Raw genomic sequence first — 27006 nt, forward strand, 5'->3', positions numbered from 1 at the left:
CTTTGTGAAATATATTCAAATAGAAAACAGTTATTTTAAATTGTAATAATATTTAACAATATTACAGTTTTTTTGCTGTATTTTTAATTAAATAAATGAAGTAAATAAATATATTAAGTAAATACAGGAACTCGTGACTTTTATTTTGACTCTGTGTGGCGCGTTCACTTCCGGTGACTGGTGCGAGTGTTTTGGAGACGAGCGGCGGCTGTTTTGAAAGAACATGAGTAACGAATCTGATTCTGATCTCGATGAAAGAATCGAGTTATTAAAACAGAAATATCTGCAGAGGAGGAATCAGGTGAGATCCGGTGAATTAAAAGCGTGTATTCGCTCATGAGTTCACTTTCTGTTGGATGTTGTGTGTGTTTATATCAGAACTTGTGTTGACAGAACAGCGAATGACATCACAGATCACGAGAAGCTCTGCTAAATCATAATTAAGACATGAGTAATGTCTTTTTCGTCATAATTACGACTTTATTTCATGAATATGACTTTGTTTTTCATAATTTGTACTTTTTTGCATAAATAGGATTTTTTTAAAGTTTTAATTTTGACTTTTATGTCATAACTGACAAAAAAAATCAAAATTATGATATACTTATAGCATAAGTCGTGACAATTATCAAGACGCAAGTCATATCTTTTTAAATCATAATTATAACAAAAAGTCCAAATTATGATATATTTTGTCAAAGTTTTGACTTAATATGGGATTATGTTTGTTTTTATGTTATAATTATGACTTCTCAAGTTATAATTTTGATTTTTACATCATAATTATGACTTTTTCCCCTTAAATTTGACCTAGTATAATCATAATTTACTTTTTTCGTCATAATTACTACTTTATTTCATAAATATGACTTTGTATTTCATAAAAAGTCATAATTATGCAAAAAAAGCAGAAATTAAGTATTAATTTTGACTTTTACGTCATAACTGACAAAAAAATCAAAATTATGATATACTTATAGCATAAGTCACAAGTCATAATTTTTATCTTTTTACATCATAATTATAACAAAAAGTCCAAATTATGAGATATTTTGTTGAAGTTTCAGCTTAACATGTGAAAATGTCTACTTGTTATAATTATGACTTCTTAAGTTATAATTTAGATTTTTTTTACCTAATAATAGACTTTTCCCCCTTAAATATGACCTAGTATGATCATAATTTACTTTTTTCGTCAAAATTACGACTTTATTTCATAAATATGACTTTGTGTGTCATAATGTCGACTTTTATGTCATAATTATGACTTAAGTAATAATTTACTTTTTCGTCATAATTACGACTTTATTTCATAAATATGACTTTGTATTTCATAATTTCTATTTTTTTTGCATAATTATGACTTTTTAAGTTTTAATTTTGACTTTTATGTCATAACTGACAAAAAAAATCAAAATTATGATATACTTATAGCATAAGTCATGACAATTCTCAAGACGCAAATCATAATTTTTATCTTTTTAAATCATAATTATAACAAAAAGTCCAAATTATGATATATTTTGTCAAAGTTTTGACTTAATAAGTGATTATGTCTGCGTTTATGTTATAATTATGACTTCTCAAGTTTTAATTTTGATTTTTACATCATAATTATGACTTTTCCCCCTTAAATTTGACCTAGTATAATCATAATTTACTTTTTTCGTCATAATTACGACTTTATTTCATAAATATGACTTTGTGTTTCATAAAAAGTATTTCAAAAAGTCCAAATTATGAGATATTTTGTTGAAGTTTCAACTTAATATGGGGTTATGTCTGCTTTTATGTTATAATTATGACTTAAGTTTTAATTTTGACTTTTACATCATAACTGACAAAAAAAATCAAAATTATGATATACTTATAACATAAGTCATGACAATTATCAAGACACAAGTCATAATTTTTATCTTTTTACATCATAATTATGACAAAAAGTCCAAATTATGATATATTTTGTCAAAGTTTCGACTTAATAAGTGATTATGTCTGCTTTTGTTATAATTATGACTTCTTAAATTTTAATTTTGACTTTTACATCATAACTGACAAAAAAAATCAAAATTATGATATACTTATAACATAAGTCATGACAAATATCAAGACACAAGTCATAATTTTTATCTATTTACATCATAATTATAACAAAAAGTCCAAATTATGATATATTTTGTCAAAGTTTTGACTTGATATGTAATAATTTTGACTTTTATGTCATAATTATGACTTATTAAGTAATAATTTACTTTTTTCGTCATAATTACGACTTTATTTCATATATACGTCATAATTTCTACTTTTTTGCTTAATTATGACTTTTCAAGTTATAATTTGGACTTATGTTATAAATATGACTTTTTAAGTCATACTTTTGATTTTCATCTCGTGAATTACTTAGTATATCATAATTTCAGCTTTTTATGTCATAATTATGACTTTTCATCTCATAAATATGATTTGGTCTTAGTATGTCATATCAACATTTTATGTCATAATTAATTATGATTGTGCAAAAGCATGTTTTTTTCTTTTTTCTAATTTGTCAGAAATGGGCTTCCATACAGATGAGATATTAAAGTTTACAGTCCTTAAATGAGTGTTTTATTCTGTTGAGAGTCATGATAGTGTTATTAGCAACTTTGTGTTTTTATAGTTTTTCTCGTTAGGATCCTTGATTATTATTCCTCTATTATTGTTATTATTTTATCTTAAAAATAACCCAAACTGACGTGTCTCAGCAGGTTCCAGACACATTTGCCCTGCCGTCAGCTGATGATGGAGGTCGAGGTGAGTGTAATGATGTAGTGGATCTCACACATCTTACCTGTTGAGTCTCTCAGCAGTTGTGTGTTTCATGTGTTTCTGCAGTGAGGAGTCAGACGCGCAGAGAGATGAGAGATTATAAGAAAGCCCTCAGAGAGATCTACAGGACTCGAAGGTCAGGGGTCAAATATGATCTGCTTGAATTATTATTATTATTATTATTATTGCAATGAATTTACCTGTCGTCTTATGTTCCAGGAGACCTGACAGTGCTGCAGATGATTCTCCTGAAGAAACGAACGTATTATGCACAGAGACAGGTCACACGGCATAAAGAATCAAATCTGACGGAGCTCAGAGAGTCATCTTCATCTAATACTGAAACATGCTCATTTGTGCCTTTCCAGATGTGACCTTGCCATCAAATCTGGCCCGTTCATCAAGTTCCTCTGTGTTGAACGGCCGAGGGAAGGACGTCATGGATGAAACCCCGAGCCCGAGCAGCGGCGCAGCGGCAGCCGTTCACGTCTATCAGGAGATGCTGCACATTTATGAGAAGCTGCAGGTAATGTTCATTCATATCTGCATGTAGAAGAAGTGTGAAATGACCTGTGTGTCAATCTGAAATAAAATAACTGAAATAAAAAAAAAAAGAAATTTAAAGGGTTAGTTCACCCAAAAATGAAAATAATGTCATTAATTACTCACCCTCATGCCGTTCCACACCCGTAAGACCTTCGTTCATCTTCAGAACACAAATTAAGATATTTTTGATGAGATCCGATGGCTCAGTGAGGCCTGCATAGGGAGCAATGACATTTCCTCTCTCAAGATCCATTAATTAGGGCCCTATGATTTCCGTGATGCAGAAAACGCGGACGGAATCGCGGAATCCATTCATAAAAACGGAATTTACTATATAACGCGGAATGTCACGGAATTTGTCAAATTTTTGATAAATGAATTAAAAGCAGGTCAGTACATTTAAATTAAATTGCGATATAGACTAGTGTCTGTGAATATTAAGCCGCAAAAAGACTATTTATATATGAATCCTGCATGTCTGTGTGTCTCTGAAATTAATGCAATGGCGCAGAAGCGCGGTTTCATTTACCTCACACACACACACACACACACACACACACTGAAGCACGTGACGCTCGCTGTGTTTTCATCCTCATGAACGCACAAAATTCATCTTCAAAAGTCACTTCATCAGCATTTTATCGCTTTATTTGAGAAAATCTATCGTCATACCATAAACACACAGAAACTCAAAGCTCTTGGCAAACCTTCAAAATAAAAGTTTGATTTAACTTGAGAGAAACATATTACTGTTGTACAGTAGAATTTAGATACATTTTAATGAAATCATAATGCTAACACTAATAGACTTAAAAATAATAATAAATTATTAAAACTATATTTTTAAGGAACAATCTCAGTTTTTCTTCCTGTTTTAATTTTAACAGTAATGCAGCACTTTGTTTGATTAAAAAAAAGTTTAATTTCGTGATTAAAAGATAAATTAAATTAATGTTATCCGTTCATTTGATTGCCAGAAAAATTCAAATACGCAACAGAATTTCTGAAAAAACAAAAAATACATTTTTTTAATAAATACATTTGTTGTTTTTAAGAATTCAATTAATTAGACGTTCTTTTTGATTATTAAAATTTAATTTAACCATTAAAATCGAGTCCAAAAAAATTTAAATGGAAAAAAACGGAATCCAGAAAAATTAAAACGGAAAAAATGGAATTTGGAAAAAAAATTAAACGGAATTCATAGGGACCTAATTAATGTACTAAAAACATATTTAAATCAGTTCATGTGAGTACAGTGGTTCAATATTAATATTATAAAGTGACGAGAATATTTTTGTTGCGCCAAAAAAACAAAATAACGACTTGTACAGTGATGGCCGATTTCAAAACACTGCTTCAGGAAGCTTCGGAGCACAAATGAATCAGCGTGTCGAATCAGCGGTTCAGAGCGCCAAAGTCACGTGATTTCAGCCGTTGGCAGCTTGACACGCGATCCGAATCATGATTCGACACGCTGATTCATTTAACGCTCCTGAAGCTTCCTGAAGCAGTGTTTTGAAATTCGACCATCACTAAATAAGTCGTTATTTTGTTTTTTTTGGCGCACCAAAAATATTCTCGTCACTTTATAATATTAATATTGAACCACTGTACTCACATGAACTGATTTAAATATGTTTTTAGTACATTAATGGATCTTGAGAGAGGAAATGTCATTGCTGGCTATGCAGGCCTCACTGAGCCATCGGATTTCAATCAAAAATATCTTAATTTGTGTTCCGAAGATTAATGAAGGTCTTACGGGTGTAGAACGGCATGAGGGTGAATAATTAATTACATTATTTTCATTTTTGGGTGAACTAACCCTTTAAACTTATATTATTTCACCTAGTTGCCAATGCAGCATTTCTAATTTTATTTAGTTTAAATTGATGTATTAAATTAGCTAATACTGAAAACTGAAATAAAAATTAATATCAAACTTCAGCAAAAAAAAAAAAAAAAAGATTCTTAATACTGTGATGACATTGATGAAAAAATGACATTTATCGGTGGTCCAGATATTAAAGATCCAGTACAAAAGTCTGCATATCGGTTAAAAATATCACTTGATTATCAGCCTCTAGTCATATCGTTAATGGTTTTTGTGTGTGTGTGTGTGTGTGTGTGTGTGTGTGTGTGTGTGTGTGTGTGGAGGCGGAGCGGCTCAGTCAGCAGGTGTGGGCGGCAGAACTGTGTGAGCGCGAGCGTGAGCTCCAGCAGAGAGAAAACACACTACTGCAGCACCAGCGCAGCGTTCACAGGACTCAAAGCAGTGGAGGAGGAAGTGCTCAGACGCGTCCAGTCGCTGCAGCAGGTCTCGCATCACAGTCAAGCCAAGCAACATTTATTTCTATAGCGCTTTATACAATACAGATCGATTCAATGCAGCTTCACAGTAACACTCCACAACAAATAACAGCAAACTTCATCAAATATGAGGCTAATTCCAAATATGTTTGGGTTTTTTCTACAGCAATATCAGCAAGAGACAAATGAGCTGGAAGCTGCTCTGAAGCAGAAGACCAAAGAGAACAAGAGGATGAAGTCCAGTTTTGATTCCATGAAGGAATTAAATGATTCTATGAAGAAACAGGTGTGTGTTAAATATATATACAGTACAGTCCAAAAGTTTGGAACCACTAAGATTTTTAATGTTTTTAAAAGAAGTTTCGTCTGCTCACCAAGGCTACATTTATTTAATTAAAAATACAGTAAAAAACAGTAATATTGTGAAATATTATTACAGTTTAAAATAACTGTGTACTATTTAAATATATTTGACAAAGTAATTTATTCCTGTGATGCAAAGCTGAATTTTCAGCATCGTTACTCCAGTCTTCAGTGTCACATGATCCTTCAGAAATCATTCTAATATGATGATTTGCTGCTCAAGAAACATTTATGATTATTTTCAATGTTGAAAACAGTTGTGTACTTTTTTTTTTAGGATTCCTTGATGAATAGAAAGTTCAAAAGAACAGCATTTATCTGAAATACAAAGCTTCTGTAGCATTATACACTACCGTTCAAAAGTTTGGGGTCAGTAAGAATTTTTATTTTTATTTTTTTGAAAAGAAATGAAAGAAATGAATACTTTTATTCAGCAAGGATGCATTAAATCAATCAAAAGTGGCAGTAAAGACATTTATAATGTTACAAAAGATTAGATTTCAGATAAACACTGTTCTTTTGAACTTTCTATTCATCAAATAATCCTGAAAAAAAATATTGTACACATTAAATGTTTCTTGAGCAGCAGATCAGCATATTAGAATGATTTCTGAAGGATCATGTGACACTGAAGACTGGAGTAATGATGCTGAAAATTCAGCTTTGCATCACAGGAATAAATTACTTTGTGAAATATATTCAAATAGAAAACAGTTATTTTAAATTGTAATAATGTTTCACAATATTACTGTTTTTACTGTATTTTTAATTAAATAAATGTAGCCTTGGTGAGCAGACGAAACTTCTTTTAAAAACATTAAAAATCTTAGTGGTTCCAAACTTTTGGACTGTACTGTATATCTTTTGTAACATTATAAATCTTTTGTAGTATGAGATAAATCTGGTGTCAGTTCGTCATCACACTGTATATTTGGCTCAGTTGCATTGCTGCACGTGTGTTTGTTTCTGTTTCTCATGATGAGTAACGAGAGTTTGTTTGTGCAGCTTAATGAGGTCAGTGAGCAGAACAGGAAGTTGGAAAGTCAGTCTCGGAAAGTTCAAGCTCGCCTGGAGAACCTGCAGGTACGTGACAAGCACTTGCACGTTTTTATGATTATTAATGCAGTTTTTGCTGCTTCATATTTTTGTGGAAACTATGATACATTACCATTCAAAAGTTTGGGGTAAATAAGATATAAAAAAAAGAGAAATTCATATTTTTATTCACCAAGGGCGCATTAAATTGATCAAAAATGACAGTAAAACATTTATCATGTTATAAAAGATTTCTGTTTTAAAGTCCCCGTGTGGTGAAAATCAAGTTTTTAATGTTGTTTATATGTCTATGTGGTGTTTTTAATATGCTTTAAGACAAACCATGTGCAAATTCATAAGTCAACACTTTAAAACAAAGACAGTCTCAAACCTGTAATCGTTAGTGTTTCTTATGTCACAAACTACCTTGTAACCAATTAAATCTACATGCCGGCGGGCTTTAGCATATCATTAACTATGATGCATTATTAGCTGTATATATAACATAGTCAAGCAAAAGACTAATCATATTAATTACCGTTGTGTGTCCGATGTTGTAAAAAGCGATACCATTGTGCAGCGTTTACCTCAGTAAGTTGACCGAGTGGATCTCGTCTGAGCTTGTGAGAGTGAGTGGAGGCGGGGCTAATTAGCATATTCATAGATCCGCATATATTAAATGTAGAGTTACATTTAAGCTATTTTAAGGCATGAAGAACTTTTTTTCACAGGAAAAAAACGTTTAAATATGTCATCTTGGTGATCAAAGATGAGTTTTAATGGATAAAATTATTGACTACAGGAGGACTTAAAATAAATGCTGTTCTTTTGAACTTTCTATTACTCAAAAAATCCTGAAAATAACAAATTATCACAATTTCCACAAAAAATTTAACTGTTTTCAACATTGATAATAATCATAAATGTTTCTTGAGCAGCAAATCATCATATAAGAATGATTTCTGAAGGATCATGTGACACTGAAGACTGATGAAAAATTCAGCTTTGATCACAGGAATAAATTACACTTTACTATATATTCACATAGAAAACAGCTGATTTACATTATAAAAATATTTCACACATTTTTACTGTATTTTTGATCAATAAATGCAGCCTTGATGAGCAGAAGAGCCTCTTTCAAAAACTTAAAAATCGTAATTATTTCAAGCTTCAGCACAATTGAACTCTGGGAGTTCACAAAAGCTCCTCTGGGACATTTCTCTGTGTTTGGTGAAGCTTTGAGCTCATGCATCGCTAATATAAACCGGTGTTTTTGTGCTCGCAGAGAAAGTACGAGTCCTTCACGACACACCGGGGCCGAGAACCTGCTGTTCCCAAAGCCTGGAAACCAGAAAATCCTCCGTCAAATAAAGCAGCAGGCAAGGTAAATCGAGCACAAGCTCTGTTCTCAGTTCACCGTCGTGGGTTTGATTTAATGAAAGTGTGACGCAGCGTAAATTTGCCTTGATCTTTTGACATTCAAGAAGTACCATTAAAACATCCTGCAAGTTTAATCCTCCTCATTATAAACAAGGCGTTCATTTAATCAAGCTCCAAAAACGGTTGGTTTTGATATTGCAGGATCTGTGACGTCACATGGGCAAATACAGAGAAAGACATCAACAATATTCAAAACCTAATGTTCCCATAATGTTTGTGAAATTATAAAATGAAACGCATGTTTTTGCTAACCTTCGCTTAGACAAGAAAACATTTTTAAAACATTAAAAAAAAACATTCAGAATAACATTTCCATAACTTAATCATGTTTTTGTCTGACATCAGGCCGGCGTTCACGGCCCCTCGGTGAAGCTGCTGGCGCTTCTGTTGGATTGGGTTGTGGATGGTCAGCTGGTAGAGGTCAGAGACGGGTCAAACCTCACCGGCCGCGAGCCGTACGCCACACTGCGCCCCTCACTGCATGAGAGATGTGCCAAGGTTCGTCTGACGTGTTTCATCACAGACTTTCACTGAGCTTTGCTGTTAAAAAACTTCATGAAAACATGTCCAGATCACATTTCACAGTTTTTTATTTTGCAGTGAAAATGAATCTGTAACATTTTACAATAAGGTTTCATTTGTTAAAGGTCCCGTTCTTCGTGATCCCATGTTTCAAACTTTAGTTAGTGTGTCATGTTGTTGTTAGAGTATAAATAAAATCTGTAAAATTTTAAAGCTCAAAGTTCAATGCCAAGCGAGATATTTTATTTAACAGAAGTCGCCTACATCGAACGGCCAGTTTGGACTACATCCCTCTACTTCCTTCTTTAATGACGTCACTAAAACAGTTTTTTGACTAACCTCCGCCCACAGGAATACACAAGAGTTGCGTTTGTAGAGTGTGTTTGTCGCCATGTCGTCGAAACGCTGTTATTTTCATCCCGCAGTCCAATCACCGGGTCTGATTCCGGCTCAAATTGATAGGGTAAAATTAAAGACATGTTTACAATAACACTGAGCGCGTGCATCTCCACGTTATGGTAAGAGGCGTGACCTTTCCGGGCAAGATGCACTAAACTGCTGTCGAATCACAACACAGGAACCGCTGGCACAATCAGAACTCGTTACGTATTTCTGAAGGAGGGACTTCATAGAACAAGGAAGTCATCAGCCCGTTTTTATGACAGTGGAAACAGCGGTATACAGATAAGTAAATTATGTGAAAAATACTGTGTTTTTTTACACGCGAAACATGAACACGTTATATTGCACACTATAAACACAATCAAAGCTTCAAAAAACCACGAAAAACGGGACCTTTAAACGTGTTTCATCACAGACTTTCACTGAGCTTTGCTGTTAAAAAACTTCATGAAAACATGTCCAGATCACATTTCACAGTTTTTTATTTTGCAGTGAAAATGAATCTGTAACACTTTACAATAAGGTTTCATTTGTTAACATGTATAAGCGACTTTAGTTAAAATGAACTAACAATAAACAATACTGCAGGATTTATTAATCTTAAAGGGTTAGTTCACCCAAAAATTAAGCTTCTGTCATTTATTACTCACCATCATGCCGTTCCACACCTGAATAGACATCTGACCGCGCTCAAACGCGTCCAGTCAGAGCCAGTTGCGTTCAGTCTGCGATTACAGTCGGTGTTCAAATTCCATGTGTGAGTATATAAATCTGCTTCAGTCGCAGGAAACAATCGTTATGTGTGTTCAGTTCAGTCTTAGAATGTTTCAGCTAATCGTTAGGTGTGTCCCCGGCTTAACGCGTAAATCACTCGCGCTTAACGCTTCATTCACGTCTGGTGTGAACGCACCATTACGGGTGTGGAACGACATGAGGGTGAGTAATAAATTACATAATTTTCGTTTTTGGGTGAACTAACCCTTTAATGTTAGTCTCAACATTTACTAATAAATTCAAAAGTTGTACTCACATGAACATTAACAAAGGTTATGATGTTTTGAAGCGGCTGTCATCATTCTCATGTTGTGTTGTCAGGCGTTGCCTGTGCTGGTGGAGCAGCTTCATCAGACCCCTGCGATGGAGCCGTCACTGCTGCTGTCTCTGCTCCGCTGCGTCTACTGCTGCCTGCTGCTTCTGGAGCGCAGCTCACAGGTACCAGACACACCCCGCGTCTCATCACAGTACCATAGCATCTTACATTATCAACAAATGAATGGGATCTCATTAAAAATTGTGTCTAGCTGCACTCTGCGGCAGGAGACGCTTCATTGTCATCTTCATCTCTCACAGTTCAGTGTGTTTCCATATGCTTTAGTTTGAAGGGAGCTGCTTAAATCACAAGTTTTACACTTTTTTCATCTTCTGCATGTCCAAGAACTAGCTTTGTCTGACGTTTTGCACAAAAAATGTACACGTTTCCTAATTTTGCTAGCTGTTTTATTTCATTTGGGCTGTAGAGTGTGTTTTGATGCCACATCTCTCTCTCTCTCTCTTCCAGCACTCTGTCCTGACCTCCACGCTGAGGAGGCTGGGTGAGGAGGTGTCTCGTGGATCATGTGACCCGGCTCGCCCGCGGGCCTGTCCGCTGTTTAAGAGCTCCTGTCTCCACACGCGCTTCCTGTGCAGCCTCATCATCATCAAAACCATCAGTCAAGGTCATCCATGTTTGAGCAAATGTGTTATTTTGTCCTGAAATGAGTCTAATGGTCAAGAATCACTCAGAATTATCATGCAGTTTCTGTAGTTTTCATATTGTGCAAAAAGATCTGTTTTCTGTTTGCACTTTACAGTAAGGTTTCATTTGTTAGCTTTAGTTAACTTGAACTAACAATGAAAATACTTCTAAAGCAGTTATTAATCTTAATGTTACTTTCAACATTTAGTAATGCATTATTAAAATCAAAAGTTGTCTTTTTGTGCTCATATATACCAGTAATTAAATAATTGAACATTGTTTATTACAATGTTAAGATAAATAGACAATCATTATATGCATTAATATTAATATTTGTGATTATTACATATATATATATATATATATATACACACACACACTAGTGGCCAAAAGTCCAGAGGAGATATTTGTTTTTAATGAGCCTACAAGTTCAATTAAACCATCAAAATATCAAAATATGAGAAAAATATTAGGTTTTTTAAAAATATTTAAAATATGAGAGAATAACAAAACACTAAACTTGGTTAAGGTATTTGTCTGGCAAAATTATTTGGGGAAAAAAGTCCAACTACAGCTAGAGGTTTTATTTTACTATGCAGAACAAATGCATAAAAAAACAAAAAGCTGACAGGAAAAAGCAAACATTGACTACAACATAATCAGGCATTAATATTTCATTGTTTTTGCATGTGTTTATAATTTCTTTGTATGGCAGTCTGGATAAAAATTATTTTGGCGCAATGTTTCATTGCATTATTATCACAAATAAAACAATCGACTCCATGCACAACTATGCAATTTTTTAATAATATTTGAATAAAGGGTGAATATGTCAATTTTCCTAGGCTGGACATCACTTTTGGCCACTACATGTATGTACATATAAAAATATTAATTGTATATATATGTAAGCAATAAGGTACTCGAGGCTAGTGCTGTATCGTGAATAAGTCACGGCTGAAGGGCGTTGTTAGGAGTTTGACTTATTCACGATACAGCACTAGCCTCGAGTACCTTATTGCTTTTATAAAACACACAATACAAATATTAAAGCCAGAAATATGCATCAATGCAACTTTCATGAAGTAAACTTTCACTAAAAGCCTTCCTTCCGCCGGAAAAAATAGTCCCTGACTGTGAACTGCAACAGAAGTTAAATTATTACGCCATTAGATGGCAGCAAAGACTGTCTTTACGAGTGTGTCAGTCAGTAGCGAAGACTTTTATATTGAAAAGACTGAATTGTTTTGAAAACGGAACAAGATGCAACTGATAAATGCTTTGACTAGCGCTGTCAGTCACGGAAAACCCCTTAAATGTTAAAAGGACAAGATATTGCAGCGGATATTTAAACAGATTTTTTATTATGAACATAGGACTGACCTGAAGGAAAATGCTAAATCTGAATGCAGGTAATAAACTCGCTCACTCGACCTCTTTCTCACAATACTCTTCTACAGTAAGATTCAATGAACAATATCAGTCGTTTACATTGCTAAGGGTGTTGTGTAGTGATACACAGAACCGTTGGGTGAAGCGGTCATAGCCGTGTTTTATCGTGAATAAAACACAGCTATTGACCAATCAGAATCAAGGACAAGTACAAATCGTTTTATAAATATATAAAACAATTTAAAATAACCTTTTTCTTAATTTAAGCTAGAATTTAAGAATTTATGAAGTGGACTTTTTGTGTATGGACGTTTTATAAATGGTTCATGCAGGAATTGTAGGTTCACATTTAGGATCTTTCTGTGCATGTCTATAAATGAGGTCTGCTCACATTCACATTCTGCTCTTTCACGGTGTCTGCAGCAGGTGGCAGTGTTGTACACGAGTCTGCAGTTCATCTCATACTTTATTTGCTTTGCTTTTATATGCTTAAAAAGCCACAGAAAGTCAGTTTCCCATTAATAAATAGTTTATTCCTGACACAGAAAGTCATGGAAAACCTGGAGATACTTCATGGAAATCAATAACATGTTGAAGTCATGAACATTCCTTTAGTCAGTATAAACTGATGTCTAAAACATCTCAATAACATTAATCTGATCTCTATTACAGCGTTTCTGCGGGTCTTAAATTCACCCTTCCATAAATTAAGGTCTTAAAACAAGAACAAGTATTTGTCAGTGGGGCACAAAAACTTTCCCCTTTGGATCCAGTTGATTTTTCTGACTGCATTGGCAGATATTTGTTCTTGTTTTAAGAATAAACTCAGAAAACGAGACTTTACATCATCTTAAGTCTTCTTAACACTTATAGGGGCTTTGGGGTCTTATAAACGACATTTGCTAAAATAAAAACAAATGTTCTCTTTGTCCAAATGACATGAAACTTTGTACAGTTGTTAACACTTTCTAGATCTACAAATTAAAAAAAAAAAATTGGAGTGATATCTTGTTTTTATGTTAGTGTAGGAAAAAAAAAACACACTCAGGGTCTTTGGGGTCTCCAGACAGGCAACAAAATGTAATTTTGTAACAAAATAATTGTTTTTTAAAAAACTAATGTAATTTTACTTTGTTTATTAATGTTTTTACTCAACATTTGTGGAGTTTTTGGAGGATTTATCTTTTTTTTTTAATTTATATAAATAAATTAAACAATATTTTTTTAAAATAAGTTTTTATACAAAAACAGCTTTTTACGGAAGAGGATTGGGGCCAAGCAATAATAAAAAAATAAAACCATCTCAAGATTAAAGTTGTTAAATTTCAAGAAAAAAGTCGAGATAAAATGTTGAGAATAAAGTCATTATGAGAAAAAAGTTGTTAAATTACGATAACAAATTTGTTAAATTATGAAAAAAATGTTTTTACATTTCGAGAAAAAAGTCGAGATAAAATGTTGAGAATAAACTCGTTAAATTACGAGAAAAAAACTTGTTAAATTTCGAGAAAAAAGTTGAGATACAATGTTGAGAATAAAGTCATTATGAGAAAAAAGTCGTTATATTACGAGAACAAATTCGTTAAATTATGAGAAAAATGTCGTTAAATTTCGAGAAAAAAGTCGAGATAAAATGTTGAGAATAAACTTGTTAAATTACGAGAAAAAACACGTTAAATTATGAGAACAAAGTCGTTAAATTACGAATTTGTTCTCATAATTTAACAACTTTTTTCTCGTAATTTAATGAGTTTATTCTCAACATTTTATTTCAACTTTTTTCTCAAAATGTAACAACTTTAATCTCGAGATGGTTTTATTTTTTTTATTATTGCTTGGCCCTAATCCTCTTCCGTAGCTTTTTATGTAAAATTCACTTTATAAAGACCCACATTTCTAACTTTCATTCATGGGGATAACATGGATAATTTGACATGGTTTAGTGTGAGATTTTTGTCCATCTTTTGGAAAATGCAGTTTTAAAAGTAAAAAATTATCACTTTATCCAGCAGATGGCAGCAGAGCTCCACTATTTGCTATTTGACTGACTGAAAGACTCTTTTCACAAGTATTTTCAGTTGGATTCATATCTATCTATTATGAAATCACAATTATAACAATAAAAATTACTTTTTGTCAAAGTTTAGTATTTTTCGTAATGGAAAAAAAGGCTTAGAAAATGGACAAAATTCATCCTCAAAATCAACATTATTGAAAAACAAATTTTTTGCAGTACAAAAAAAAAAAAGATAAACTTTGACAAAAAGTAATTTTTATTGTTATAATTGTGATTTAGATATATAATTTCATAATATTTAGATATGAATCCAGCTGAAAATACTTGTGAAAAGATGTCTTTCAGTCAGTCAAATAGCAAATAGTGGAGCTCTGCTGCCATCTACTGGTAAAAATGATTTTTTTACTTTTATAACTGCATTTTCCAAAAGATGGGCAAAAATCTCACACTAAACCATGTCAAATTATCCATGTTATCCCCATGAATGAAAGTTAGAAATGTGGGTCTTTTATAAAGTGAATTTTACATAAAAAGCTGTTTTTGTATAAAAACCTATTTATTTATTTATTTATTTATTTTTATTTATTTATATAAAAAAAAAAAAAAAAGATAAAGCCTCCAAAAATTGCACAAATGTGAAGTAAAAACATTAATAAACAGAGTAAAATTACATTTGTTTAAAAAAAAAATAAAAAAAAATATTTTGTTATAAAATTACATTTTGTTGCCTGTCTGGAGACCCCAAAGACCCTGAGTGTGCTTCCCAAAGGAAGACCGCACAAGGGTTAAGTCATTTTGCATCTCCAATAAATGTATGTTGGACGTTGCAGAATCCCTGTATTACATGAATCACTAATCCACTAATTATTAGTTATTAAGTTAAGAATCCTCATCCAGTAATCCTACAGGAATCTGTGAGTGTGACGGAGAAGTGCGTGATGGAGCAGTTTGTGTTGAGTGAGGATGAGTGTGTGTCTCACGGCTCTGCACACATGTGGCTCTTTAACACTGGTGACGAGTTCGAGCCGTTGTTTGTTGTGCTGCGAGTGAAGCTGAGCAGATCTGTCGGCACACTGAGATCAACACACTCCTTCACTGATTTCTGGGATGATGCTCCTGCACTCGTTTAGCAGTTTGGGTTCACTTCATTCTTGTAACATGATAATATTTTTTAGCAGGTTTCAGGTCATTGAACATCAAGTGGCGACCGAGTCAAATCAAGTCAAGTCAGCTTTATTTCTTCAGCGCTTTATACAGTACAGATCGTTTCAAAGCAGCTTCACAGTGATAAACATGAAATAACAGAATCAATAATGCAAACTACATCAAATATCAGATGAATTCAAATTCTGCTGTAAAGCAGCTCTAAAAGACAATTTTAAACTTATTTGTTTATTTATTTATTTAAATCAAATGTTTATTTAGTTATTTATTGAAATAAAATTTTGTTCATTTGTTTTTCATTCTATTTATTTTAATAAAATGTATTACTTATGTAAATCAAATTGAATCTATTCATTGAAGTAAACTTATTTATTTTTATTTATTTAAATGTAGTTATTTAAATCAAACTGAATTTATTTAAATCATTTAAGTAAAAATATGTATGTATTCATTTCTGTTTATTTAAATAATTTTAATTAAATGTGTTTAGTTATTTTAAAAAAAATTGAATTATTTAAATATTTTAAATACCTTGAATTTATTTTTATTTATTTAAATAATTTAAAATGTTTTAGTTATTTATTTAAATCAAATTTAATTTGTTTAAATAAAAATGTATTTATTCATTTTTATTTATTTAATAATTTTAATTAAATGTTCAGCTATTTAAATCAAATTGCATTTATTTAAATTTAAATAAACTTATTGTTATTTTTATTTATTTAAACAATTTTAATTTAATGTTTTTAGTTTAAATAAAACATGTATTTATTCATTTTTATTTCAATAATTTTAATTAAATGTGTTCAGTTATTTAAATCAAATTGCATTTATTTATTTATTTATTTATTTAAATCATTTAAATAAAACATATATTCCTTTTTATTTAAATAATTTTAAATAAATGTGTTTATTTAAATCACATTGAATTAATTTATTTTTAAAATTTAAATACAACTTTTTGGTTATTTTTATTTATTTAAATAATTTTAAATGTTTTTAGTTATTTATTTAAATCAAATTTAATTTATTTAAATAAAAATGTATTTATTCATTTTTATTTATTTAATATTTTTAATTAAATGTTCAGCTATTTAAATCAAATTGCATTTATTTAAATTTAAATAAACTTATTTAGTTATTTTTATTTATTTAAACAATTTTAATTGAATGTTTTTACTTTAAATAAAACATGTATTTATTAATTTTTATTTCAATAATTTTAATTAAATGTGTTCAGTTATTTAAATCAAATTGCATTTATTTATTTAAATCATTTAAATAAAACATGTATTCCTTTTTATTTAAATCATTTTAAATAAATGTGTTTATTTAAATCAAATTGAATTAATTTATTTAAAAAAATTTAAATACAACTTTTTGGTTATTTGTATTTATTTAAATAATTTTAAATGTTTTTAGTTATTTATTTAAATCAAATTTAATTTATTTAAATAATTTAAATAAAAACGTAATTTAAATAACCAAAACTTAATTTAAATTATTTAATTTAAATTATTTAAATAAATAAATTAATTTTTTTTTTAAATAACTAAACACATTTATTTAAAATTATTTTAATAAAAAGGAATATATGTTTTATTTAAATGATTTAAATAAATAAATGCAATTTGATTTAAATAACTGACCACATTTAATTAAAATTATTGAAATAAAAATAAAAATTTAAATTGAATTAATTTATTTAAAAAATTTAAATACAACTTTTTGGTTATTTTTATTTATTTAAATAATTTAATAATAGTTATTTAAATCAACTTTTATTATATATATGTTTTTATTTTTTATTTAATCAAATGTATTTATTTAGCCAGTGTCTTTATTCAGCCTAATTCAGTTCAGTGTTGATTCAGTTTAGTATAATACGTTTTATCGTACAAAAATAAATGAAGATTCCTTGTAATTGCAGTGCTAAATATGAACTATTCTGTGTTTATTTGTATTTTATTATTTGCATGTAGCATATAGTTTCAAGTCACCTTTATTTCTATGGCGCTTTATACAATACAGATCGATTCAAAGCAGCTTCACAGTGATAAACAGGAAACAATGATTCAAACTTCATCAGAAACTAGTTGAATTCAGCTATAAGCCGCTCTACAGAAGACAGTAGTGATTTAGTTTGGTTCAGTAACGGTGTCGATGTTGCATCATTTCTCCTTCCTGAACTGTTGTTTTTCTTCTTCTCTCTGTCCTGTAGTGGACGTTCTGGCTCAGGCTGTGGACGTTGTGTCCTGTGCGGTGCGGACCGATGAAGGACAGACGCTCTTCCTGGAGTACCGGGCTCTGCCGGCGGTTCTGGCTCTGCTGAGAGGTGGCAGTCCCGGCCTGCTGGCTCCGTCCGTAGACGTCCTGCTACAGATGAGCTCAGAATCACGTGAGGAACCCTTCTTGTTGCTCAGCATTGTGTGATGTGTGTCATGTGATTCTGCTGAGTCACAACACTGATGTATTCAGTCTTTTAGATGCCACGGACCCCAAAATATGATCATCATCCTTAAGCGAGGGAATAATCCTACATCCTAAAATTTAAAACACAATGAAATATTTTTATTTAGAAAGACCCAGTTAATACTGTGAAAAATACTGTACTGTTAGATGTGTTGTTTTATTAATTTTATTGTTCATTTTAAATCAATTAATTTATTTATATATTTTTATTTTATTTGAATCCAATTTATTGATTTATTACTTATTTAAATCAAATGTATATATTTTAATTTATTTTAATCCAATCCATTTGTTTATTTTTATTTAAAAAAATGTTTTTTTATTTATTGAAAACAAAAATAATTTGTTTATTTATTTTTAAATTATTTCTTTTAATTTTCTTTATAATAAATAATTATTTAATTATTTGTTATTTTATTTGTTAATTTATTTATATATTTTCAATTTTATTTATTTGTTTTAATCTAATTATTTTAATCATATTTGTTAATTTATTACTTATTTAAATCAAATTGTATTTATTTATTTTAATTTATTTTAATCAAATCCATTTATGTATTTAAGTTTTTTTGATTTATTTAAATAAATGTTTATTTATTTGTTATTTATTGAAAACAGTGTTAATTTGTTTCAGTCTGTTTATTTTTAAATTAATTATTTAAAATATTCATTTTATTAACTTTATAATAAATAATTATTTAATTTATTTATTATTTGATCAATTAATTTAATTAACTTTAAAAATACTTTAAAATTTGATTAAATTAAAAAATGTTTTTCATTTGTTTTAATCTAATTATTTATTTTATTTTATTTATTTTAACAAAATGCATTTATGCATTTAAGTATTTTATTTATTTAAATAACTGTTTATTTATTTATTGTTTATTGAAAACAAATTAATTTATTTGTTTCAGTCTATTTATTTTAAAATTATTTATTTTAATTATCTTTATAATAAATAATTATTTAATTATTTGTTATTTTATCAGTTAATTTATTTATATATTTTCAATTTTATTTGTTTTAATCTAATTATTTTAATCAAATCCATTTATGTATTTAAGTATTTTTATTTATTTAAATAAATGCTTATTTATTTGTTATTTATTGAAAACAAAGTGTTAATTTGTTACAGTCTGTTTATTTTTAAATTAATTATTTAAAATATTAATTTTATTAACTTTATAATAAATAATTATTTAATTTATTTATTATTTGATCAATTAATTTAATTAACTAAATTTGATTAAATTAAAAAATATTTTTCATTTGTTTTAATTTATTTATTTTATTTTATTTATTTTAACAAAATGCATTCATGCATTTAAGTATTTTATTTATTTAAATAATTGTTTATTTATTTATTGTTTATTGAAAACAAATTAATTTATTTGTTTGAGTCTATTTATTTTAAAATTATTTATTTTTGTTTTTATCATTTAGTTTAATAATTTATTTGTTTTTTATTGTTTAATATATAATATAAGTATATAATATATTTATAAACTGTATATAAAATGTATATTTTTAGTTATTTATTTTTTTATTATCTATTATTTATAAAATATACTTAATTTGAATCAAATTGAATTTATGTAAATAATTTAAATAAAACAATTTTTTTAAATTATTTAAATAATCTTAATAAAATGTTTTATTTAGTTGTTTTTATTTATTTAAATGATAATGATATTTGATTTTTTTTTTTTTATTTAATCAAATTTATTTTAGTTTAATCTTATTTCTTAAACTCCTCCATGGACCCTCAAGCGATTCTGCGGGTCAGTAAACCAGCGCATGGTTTTTGTGGTTCAATAATGGGTTGAATTAAATTCCCATCACAGTAATGGCGGCGTACACGTATCAGGTCACCGATGTGATTTTGATAGGGCGTTGCACATTCTCAGCCCCGCTGGACTGTGAGTTGGTGAGAAACACTCGTGAGTCGTTAAAGCGAGCGCGTTTACGAGACGGGCCAGGAATGTGCCGCTCACTTTCTTACGCGGTGACACTGAACAGACGTGAGCAGCGCAGCGCCGAGCGCTTTACAGTGAGCTGGTCTGGCAATTAGGGAGCTTTACAGGAGGATAATTATGGGAACGTGTGAAGGGTGGAGCGGGAGGTCACGTCTGAGGTCAGCTGCGGTTGTCTGGTCGAAGCTCTGCCGTCCGCTTTAATGCGCTCCATGTGTCCATGTGCAGCTCCTAAATCAGCTCAGACAAAAGACTTTAACAGACTCGCGCTAGACCTGTAAGAGACAGCGGAAGTGGAGCTCGGACAGAAACTAGAAGTTGTGGAAATGACCAGAAGACTGTAGCTGGTTTCTCAAGTGCAGAAATGTCTTGCCTTTTCATGCACTGGTCAATTTTTAACCTATACTGGATGTAAACTATACAGCAGCGTTTCACGCACACGATTTAAAGCCATAAATCCACTCGAGAATCACTTTTCCACAATGAGAATCACAGACTAATGTTCCTCTGTCCATCAGGGATGCTGTCGGCTTTTCTGGATCAGTGCAGCACTGAAGATTTCTTCCGCTGCGCCTCGACGTTCCTCCGTAACCCTCGTCTGGAGCCGCCGCTGATGGAGAAGATGCTCATGCTCCTGCAGAAGCTCTCCAGTGTCCGGTTAGTCTCTCACACTTCCCTCATCTAACTCAGGGGATCCAGGCCACAGGGGACAAACGTTCAGAGAAAAATTGTGTAGCAATAAATAAATAAATAATACAAATAACTAATTACCTGACTAAATAAATAAACAAATAAATCACATTTGATTCAAGTAACTAAGAAATTAATATATTTGAATCAAATAAATAAAAAAAAAATAATAATAATAAATGTATATATTTTAATTAAAAAAAAAAAAAAAAAAAAAAAAAAAAATATATATATATATATATATATATATATATATATATATATATATAATAAAAAATGTGAAATAATTAATAAATAAAATAAGTTTAAAACAAATAACTAAATAAATAAATACATGATTAAATTTAAAAAAATGATTAAAATAAATCACATTTCAAATGACTAAAAAATTAATCCATATGAATCAAATACATTTAAATAAATATTTTTTTAATATAAGATTAAACCAATTAAGTAACTAAATAAATATAATATATATAAATAAAATAAAGTTTGATAAAATATTAAAATAAATCACAAATTTTAGTAAAATTAAAATTAAATATATATATAAATATAAAATATATAAATATACAAAATATTGAAATAAATAAAAATAAGATTAAACCAATTAACTAAATACATTTGATTAAAATAAAAAATGATTAAAATAACTAATAAATTAATACATTTGAATAAAAAAATAAAATAAATATTAAAAATATAATTTAAATAAAAAAATTAAAAAAGATTAAACCAATTAACTTAACTAATACATTAATGCATTTGAATACAATAAATTAAAAAAAATTAATAAAAAAAATTAAAATAAGATAAAGCTAATTAACTAAATACATTTGAATAAAAATAAATAAAATATTTTAATAAATAACTAAAAGAAAAAAAACATTTAAATTAAAAAAATATTCAAATAAATTAATAAATGTGATTAAAATAAATGCATTAATAAAAATAAATATTAATAAAATTTGATTTATTAAATAACATCTAATAGTACAGTGCAATGATGTAACAGAAACTAAATATTTTTCAAATGATATTTTACACATTTATAATATCGGTTTTTCACATTATATTTTATATAGGAGAATATATAGCTGCCTTTTCAGTTTTAGGATGGGGGTCCCTCGCACGAGGATGATCATATTTGGGGATCCGTGGCATCTAAAGATTGAAAACCCCTGATCCAATCAGCCATCATCATATTGGTTGTTTCTACAAGGGAAAAGCGACTCATTAGTTTAGTTTGGTTTTTCTAAACAGTGTCAGAAGATCTCTAGAGTGCAGTGACTTCACTGGAAAACCTTCTTCCTGTCGGTCCAGTTAAAGAGGGATCAGCTGTAGGTCATGTGTGTATCGGGAGGTTCAGCTGTGATTCTGTTGTGTGTGTTTTTTGGTGCAGGAAGAACAAGCGTCTGTTTGAAGTGTCGTCGCTGCATTTGTTGCTGCAGGAGATGCACAGAACCGCTGACCGCTCTCAAGCCTTCCTCAACATCAACCTCAGTTCCATCCTGCTCAACCTGGGCCTGCTCACACGTTCATAACACACTCAAAACACACTCATAACACGCTCAAAACACACACAAAACACACTCAAAACACACTCATAACACGATCATAACGCTCATAACACACTCATAACATGCTCATAACACATAACGTTCATAACATGCTCATAACACACTCATAACACACTCATAACGCTCATAACACACTCATAACACACTCATAACACTCATAACACACTCATAACACGCTCATAACATGCTCATAACACACTCATAACACACATAACGCTCATAACACACGCATAACATGCTCATAACACATACCGTTCATAACACGCTCATGACAAGCTCATAACACACGCTCATAACGCTCATAATGCTCATAACGCGCTCATAACGTTCATAACACGCTCATAACAAGCTCATAACACACTCATAACGCGCTCATAACGTTCATAACACGCTCATAACAAGCTCATAACGTTCATAACGCTCATAACAAGCTCATAACGCGCTCATAACGTTCATAACACGCTCATAACAAGCTCATAAAACGCTCATAACAAGCTCATAACGCTCATAACAAGCTCATAACACACTCATAACGCGCTCATAACGTTCATAACACACTCATAACACGCTCATAACAAGCTCATAACACGCTCATAACAAGCTCATAACGTTCATAACGCTCATAACAAGCTCATAACACACTCATAACGCGCTCATAACGTTCATAACACGCTCATAACAAGCTCATAACACGCTCATAACACGCTCATAACAAGCTCATAACGTTCATAACACGCTCATAACAAGCTCATAACACACTCATAACACGCTCATAACGCTCATTACACGCTCATAACAAGCTCATAATGCACTCATAACGCTCACAACACGCTCATAACGTTCATAACACGCTCATAACACGATCATAATGCTCATAACACACTCTCAACACTCATAACAAGCTCAAAGCGCTCATAACACGCTCATAACAAGCTCATAACACGCTCATAACGCTCATAATGCTCATAACACGCTCATAACGCTCATAACACGCTCATAACAAGCTCATAACACGCTCATAACACGCTCATAACGCTCATTACACGCTCATAACAAGCTCATAATGCACTCATAACGCACTCATAACGCTCACAACACGCTCATAACGTTCATAACACGCTCATAACACGATCATAATGCTCATAACACACTCTCAACACTCATAACAAGCTCAAAGCGCTCATAACACGCTCATAACAAGCTCATAACACACTCATAACACGCTCATAACGCTCATTACACGCTCATAACAAGCTCATAATGCACTCATAACGCACTCATAACGCTCACAACACGCTCATAACGTTCATAACACGCTCATAACACGATCATAATGCTCATAACACACTCTCAACACTCATAACAAGCTCAAAGCGCTCATAACACGCTCATAACAAGCTCATAACACGCTCATAACGCTCATAATGCTCATAACACGCTCATAACGCTCATAACACGCTCATAACAAGCTCATAACACGCTCATAACAAGCTCATAACACACTCATAACACGCTCATAACAAGCTCATAATGCACTCATAACGCACTCATAACACGCTCACAACACGCTCATAACGTTCATAACACGCTCATAACACGATCATAATGCTCATAACACACTCTCAACACTCATAACAAGCTCATAAAGCGCTCATAACACGCTCATAACAAGCTCATAACACACGCTCATAACGCTCATAACGCTCATAATGCTCATAACACGCTCATAACGCGCTCATAACGCGCTCATAACACGCTCACAACACGCTCATAACGTTCATAACGCGCTCATAACGCGCTCATAACACGCTCACAACACGCTCATAACGCTCATAACACTCAACACTCATAACAAGCTCATAACACACTCATAACACAATCATAACATTCATAACACGCTCATAACACGTGCTCATTACACGCACTCATTATGCTAATAACGCTCATAGCACGCTCAATGCTAATAACACGCTCATGACGCTAATAACAAGCTCGTAACGTTCATAACAAGCTCGTAACGTTCATAACAAGCTCATAACGTTCATAACAAGCTCATAACACGATCATAACGCTCATAACGTTCATAACATGCTTATTACACGTGCTCATTACACGCGCTCATTACGCTAATAACACACTCATAACACTAATAACGCTCATAGCACGCTCATACCGCTAATAACACGCTAATAGCGCTAATAACACGCTCATAACGCTAATAACACGCTCATAACACGCTCATATAACGCTCATATCACGCTCATAACACGCTTATAACGCTAACATGCTCATAACGCTCATAACACACTCATTACATGCTCATAACACGCTCATAACACACTCACATCGTCATTATTCATCACACCTCTGTGCCTTGATGCTTTTTGTGTTGTGCAGAATGTCCGAGCTGCTGTTTTCCACACCGAACAGGATGATTTTATACTATCAAGCTCCAAAAAGAACGTTGCACTGTATTTCAAGTCTTCTGGAGAGGAAGATTATCAGTGAACAATAATCAATGAGGTTTATGGATCTATGTATGTATGCTGTTATGATACTTAAATGGTGTTTTTGGCCTTTTTAAAACATCATCCACTGCAAAGAGCAGTTAATATTAGGAAAATAGCAGGATTTTATGCAGTGCAATTTTATTTATTTTTTAGTATACATTGCAATAATGAATTTGATGTTTTATGATTCAGTGATTTAATACATTTAACTCAATTAAACTTGTCTCTGGTTAGTGATGTGGAGAGAATGTGCCTGGTTTGATTTGATCATTTAGGCCTAAATTTAAGTTTTATATATTTGAATTGCATATAAAATTTCCATCCATTTGGTTTATGCCATTTTAAAACGTAATGTGATGCATATTTGTCAGTCATGCATAAATGAAACTGGTACGATTTCTGTTATAGCACTGTTATAACTCTGTGTTTTAATATATTTATCATCAGTAAATATAATATCTAAATCTAAAACTGAATATTGCTTGTTCCACAGCTAGACATATTTCTTCATAGTTTTTAACTAAATTAATTGTTTTCACAATAAACAGATTTGAAGCAATTTGAATAAATACATTTAAAAATATGAGTATTTAAATAAAATCAAATAGGTAGAAATAATTCATAAACTGTGCCATATATACAAACCCGATTCCAAAAAAGTTGGGACACTGTACAAATTGTGAATAAAAAAGGAATGCAATAATTTACAAATCTCATAAACTTATATTTTATTCACAATAGAATATAGATAACATATCAAATGTTGAAAGTGAGACATTCTGAAATGTCATGCCAAATATTGGCTCATTTTGGATTTCATGAGAGCTACACGTTCCAAAAAAGTTGGGACAGGTAGCAATAAGAGGCCGGAAAAGTTAAATGTACATATAAGGAACAGCTGGAGGACCAATTTACAACTTATTAGATCAATTAGCAACATGATTGGGTATAAAAATTCCCCCAATGCTGCAGAGAAAAATAGTGGAGCAATATCAGAAAGGAGTTTCTCAGAGAAAAATTGCAAAGAGTTTGAAGTTATCATCATCTACAGTGCATAATATCATCCAAAGATTCAGAGAATCTGGAACAATCTCTGTGCGTAAGGGTCAAGGCCGGAAAACCATACTGGATGCCCGTGATCTTCGGGCCCTTAGACGGCACTGCATCACATACAGGAATGCTACTGTAATGGAAATCACAACATGGGCTCAGGAATACTTCCAGAAAACATTGTCTGTGAACACAATCCACCGTGCCATTCGCCGTTGCCGGCTAAAACTCTATAGGTCAAAAAAGAAGCCATATCTAAACATGATCCAGAAGCACAGGTGTTTTCTCTGGGCCAAGGCTCATTTAAAATGGACTGTGGCAAAGTGGAAAACTGTTCTGTGGTCAGACGAATCAAAATTTGAAGTTCTTTTTGGAAAACTGGGACGCCATGTCATCCGGACTAAAGAGGACAAGGACAACCCAAGCTGTTATCAGCGCTCAGTTCAGAAGCCTGCATCTCTGATGGTATGGGGTTGCATGAGTGCGTGTGTCATGGGCAGCTTACACATCTGGAAAGGCACCATCAATGCTGAAAGGTATATCCAAGTTCTAGAACAACATATGCTCCCATCCAGACGTCGTCTCTTTCAGGGAAGACCTTGCATTTTCCAACATGACAATGCCAGACCACATACTGCATCAATTACAACATCATGGCTGCGTAGAAGAAGGATCCGGGTACTGAAATGGCCAGCCTGCAGTCCAGATCTTTCACCCATAGAAAACATTTGGCGCATCATAAAGAGGAAGATGCGACAAAGAAGACCTAAGACAGTTGAGCAACTAGAAGCCTGTATTAGACAAGAATGGGACAACATTCCTATTCCTAAACTTGAGCAACTTGTCTCCTCAGTCTCCAGACGTTTGCAGACTGTTATAAAAAGAAGAGGGGATGCCACACAGTGGTAAACATGGCCTTGTCCCAACTTTTTTGAGATGTGTTGATGCCATGAAATTTAAAATCAACTTATTTTTCCCTTAAAATGAT

General features: G+C 31.5%; 1 protein-coding gene across 1 annotated transcript; it reads left to right on the forward strand.

Annotated features, from left to right (window-relative positions):
• The first annotated feature begins 144 nt into the window (after nucleotides 1-144).
• Nucleotides 145-25216, forward strand: LOC125270818 (coiled-coil domain-containing protein 138-like). Its single transcript, XM_048194800.1, is given in 16 exon segments — nucleotides 145-301; nucleotides 2748-2793; nucleotides 2875-2944; nucleotides 3028-3089; nucleotides 3177-3334; nucleotides 5515-5622; nucleotides 5624-5674; nucleotides 5834-5953; nucleotides 7036-7113; nucleotides 8354-8452; nucleotides 8854-9006; nucleotides 10528-10644; nucleotides 10991-11147; nucleotides 17962-18138; nucleotides 20707-20845; nucleotides 22281-25216. Coding segments are annotated over 16 exon segments (1755 nt in total). The 5' UTR covers nucleotides 145-223; the 3' UTR covers nucleotides 22423-25216.
• The last annotated feature ends 1790 nt before the right edge of the window (nucleotides 25217-27006 follow it).

The sequence above is a fragment of the Megalobrama amblycephala genome, linkage group LG6 (assembly GCF_018812025.1).
Source record: "Megalobrama amblycephala isolate DHTTF-2021 linkage group LG6, ASM1881202v1, whole genome shotgun sequence".
Classification (NCBI taxonomy): Eukaryota; Metazoa; Chordata; class Actinopteri; order Cypriniformes; family Xenocyprididae; genus Megalobrama; species Megalobrama amblycephala.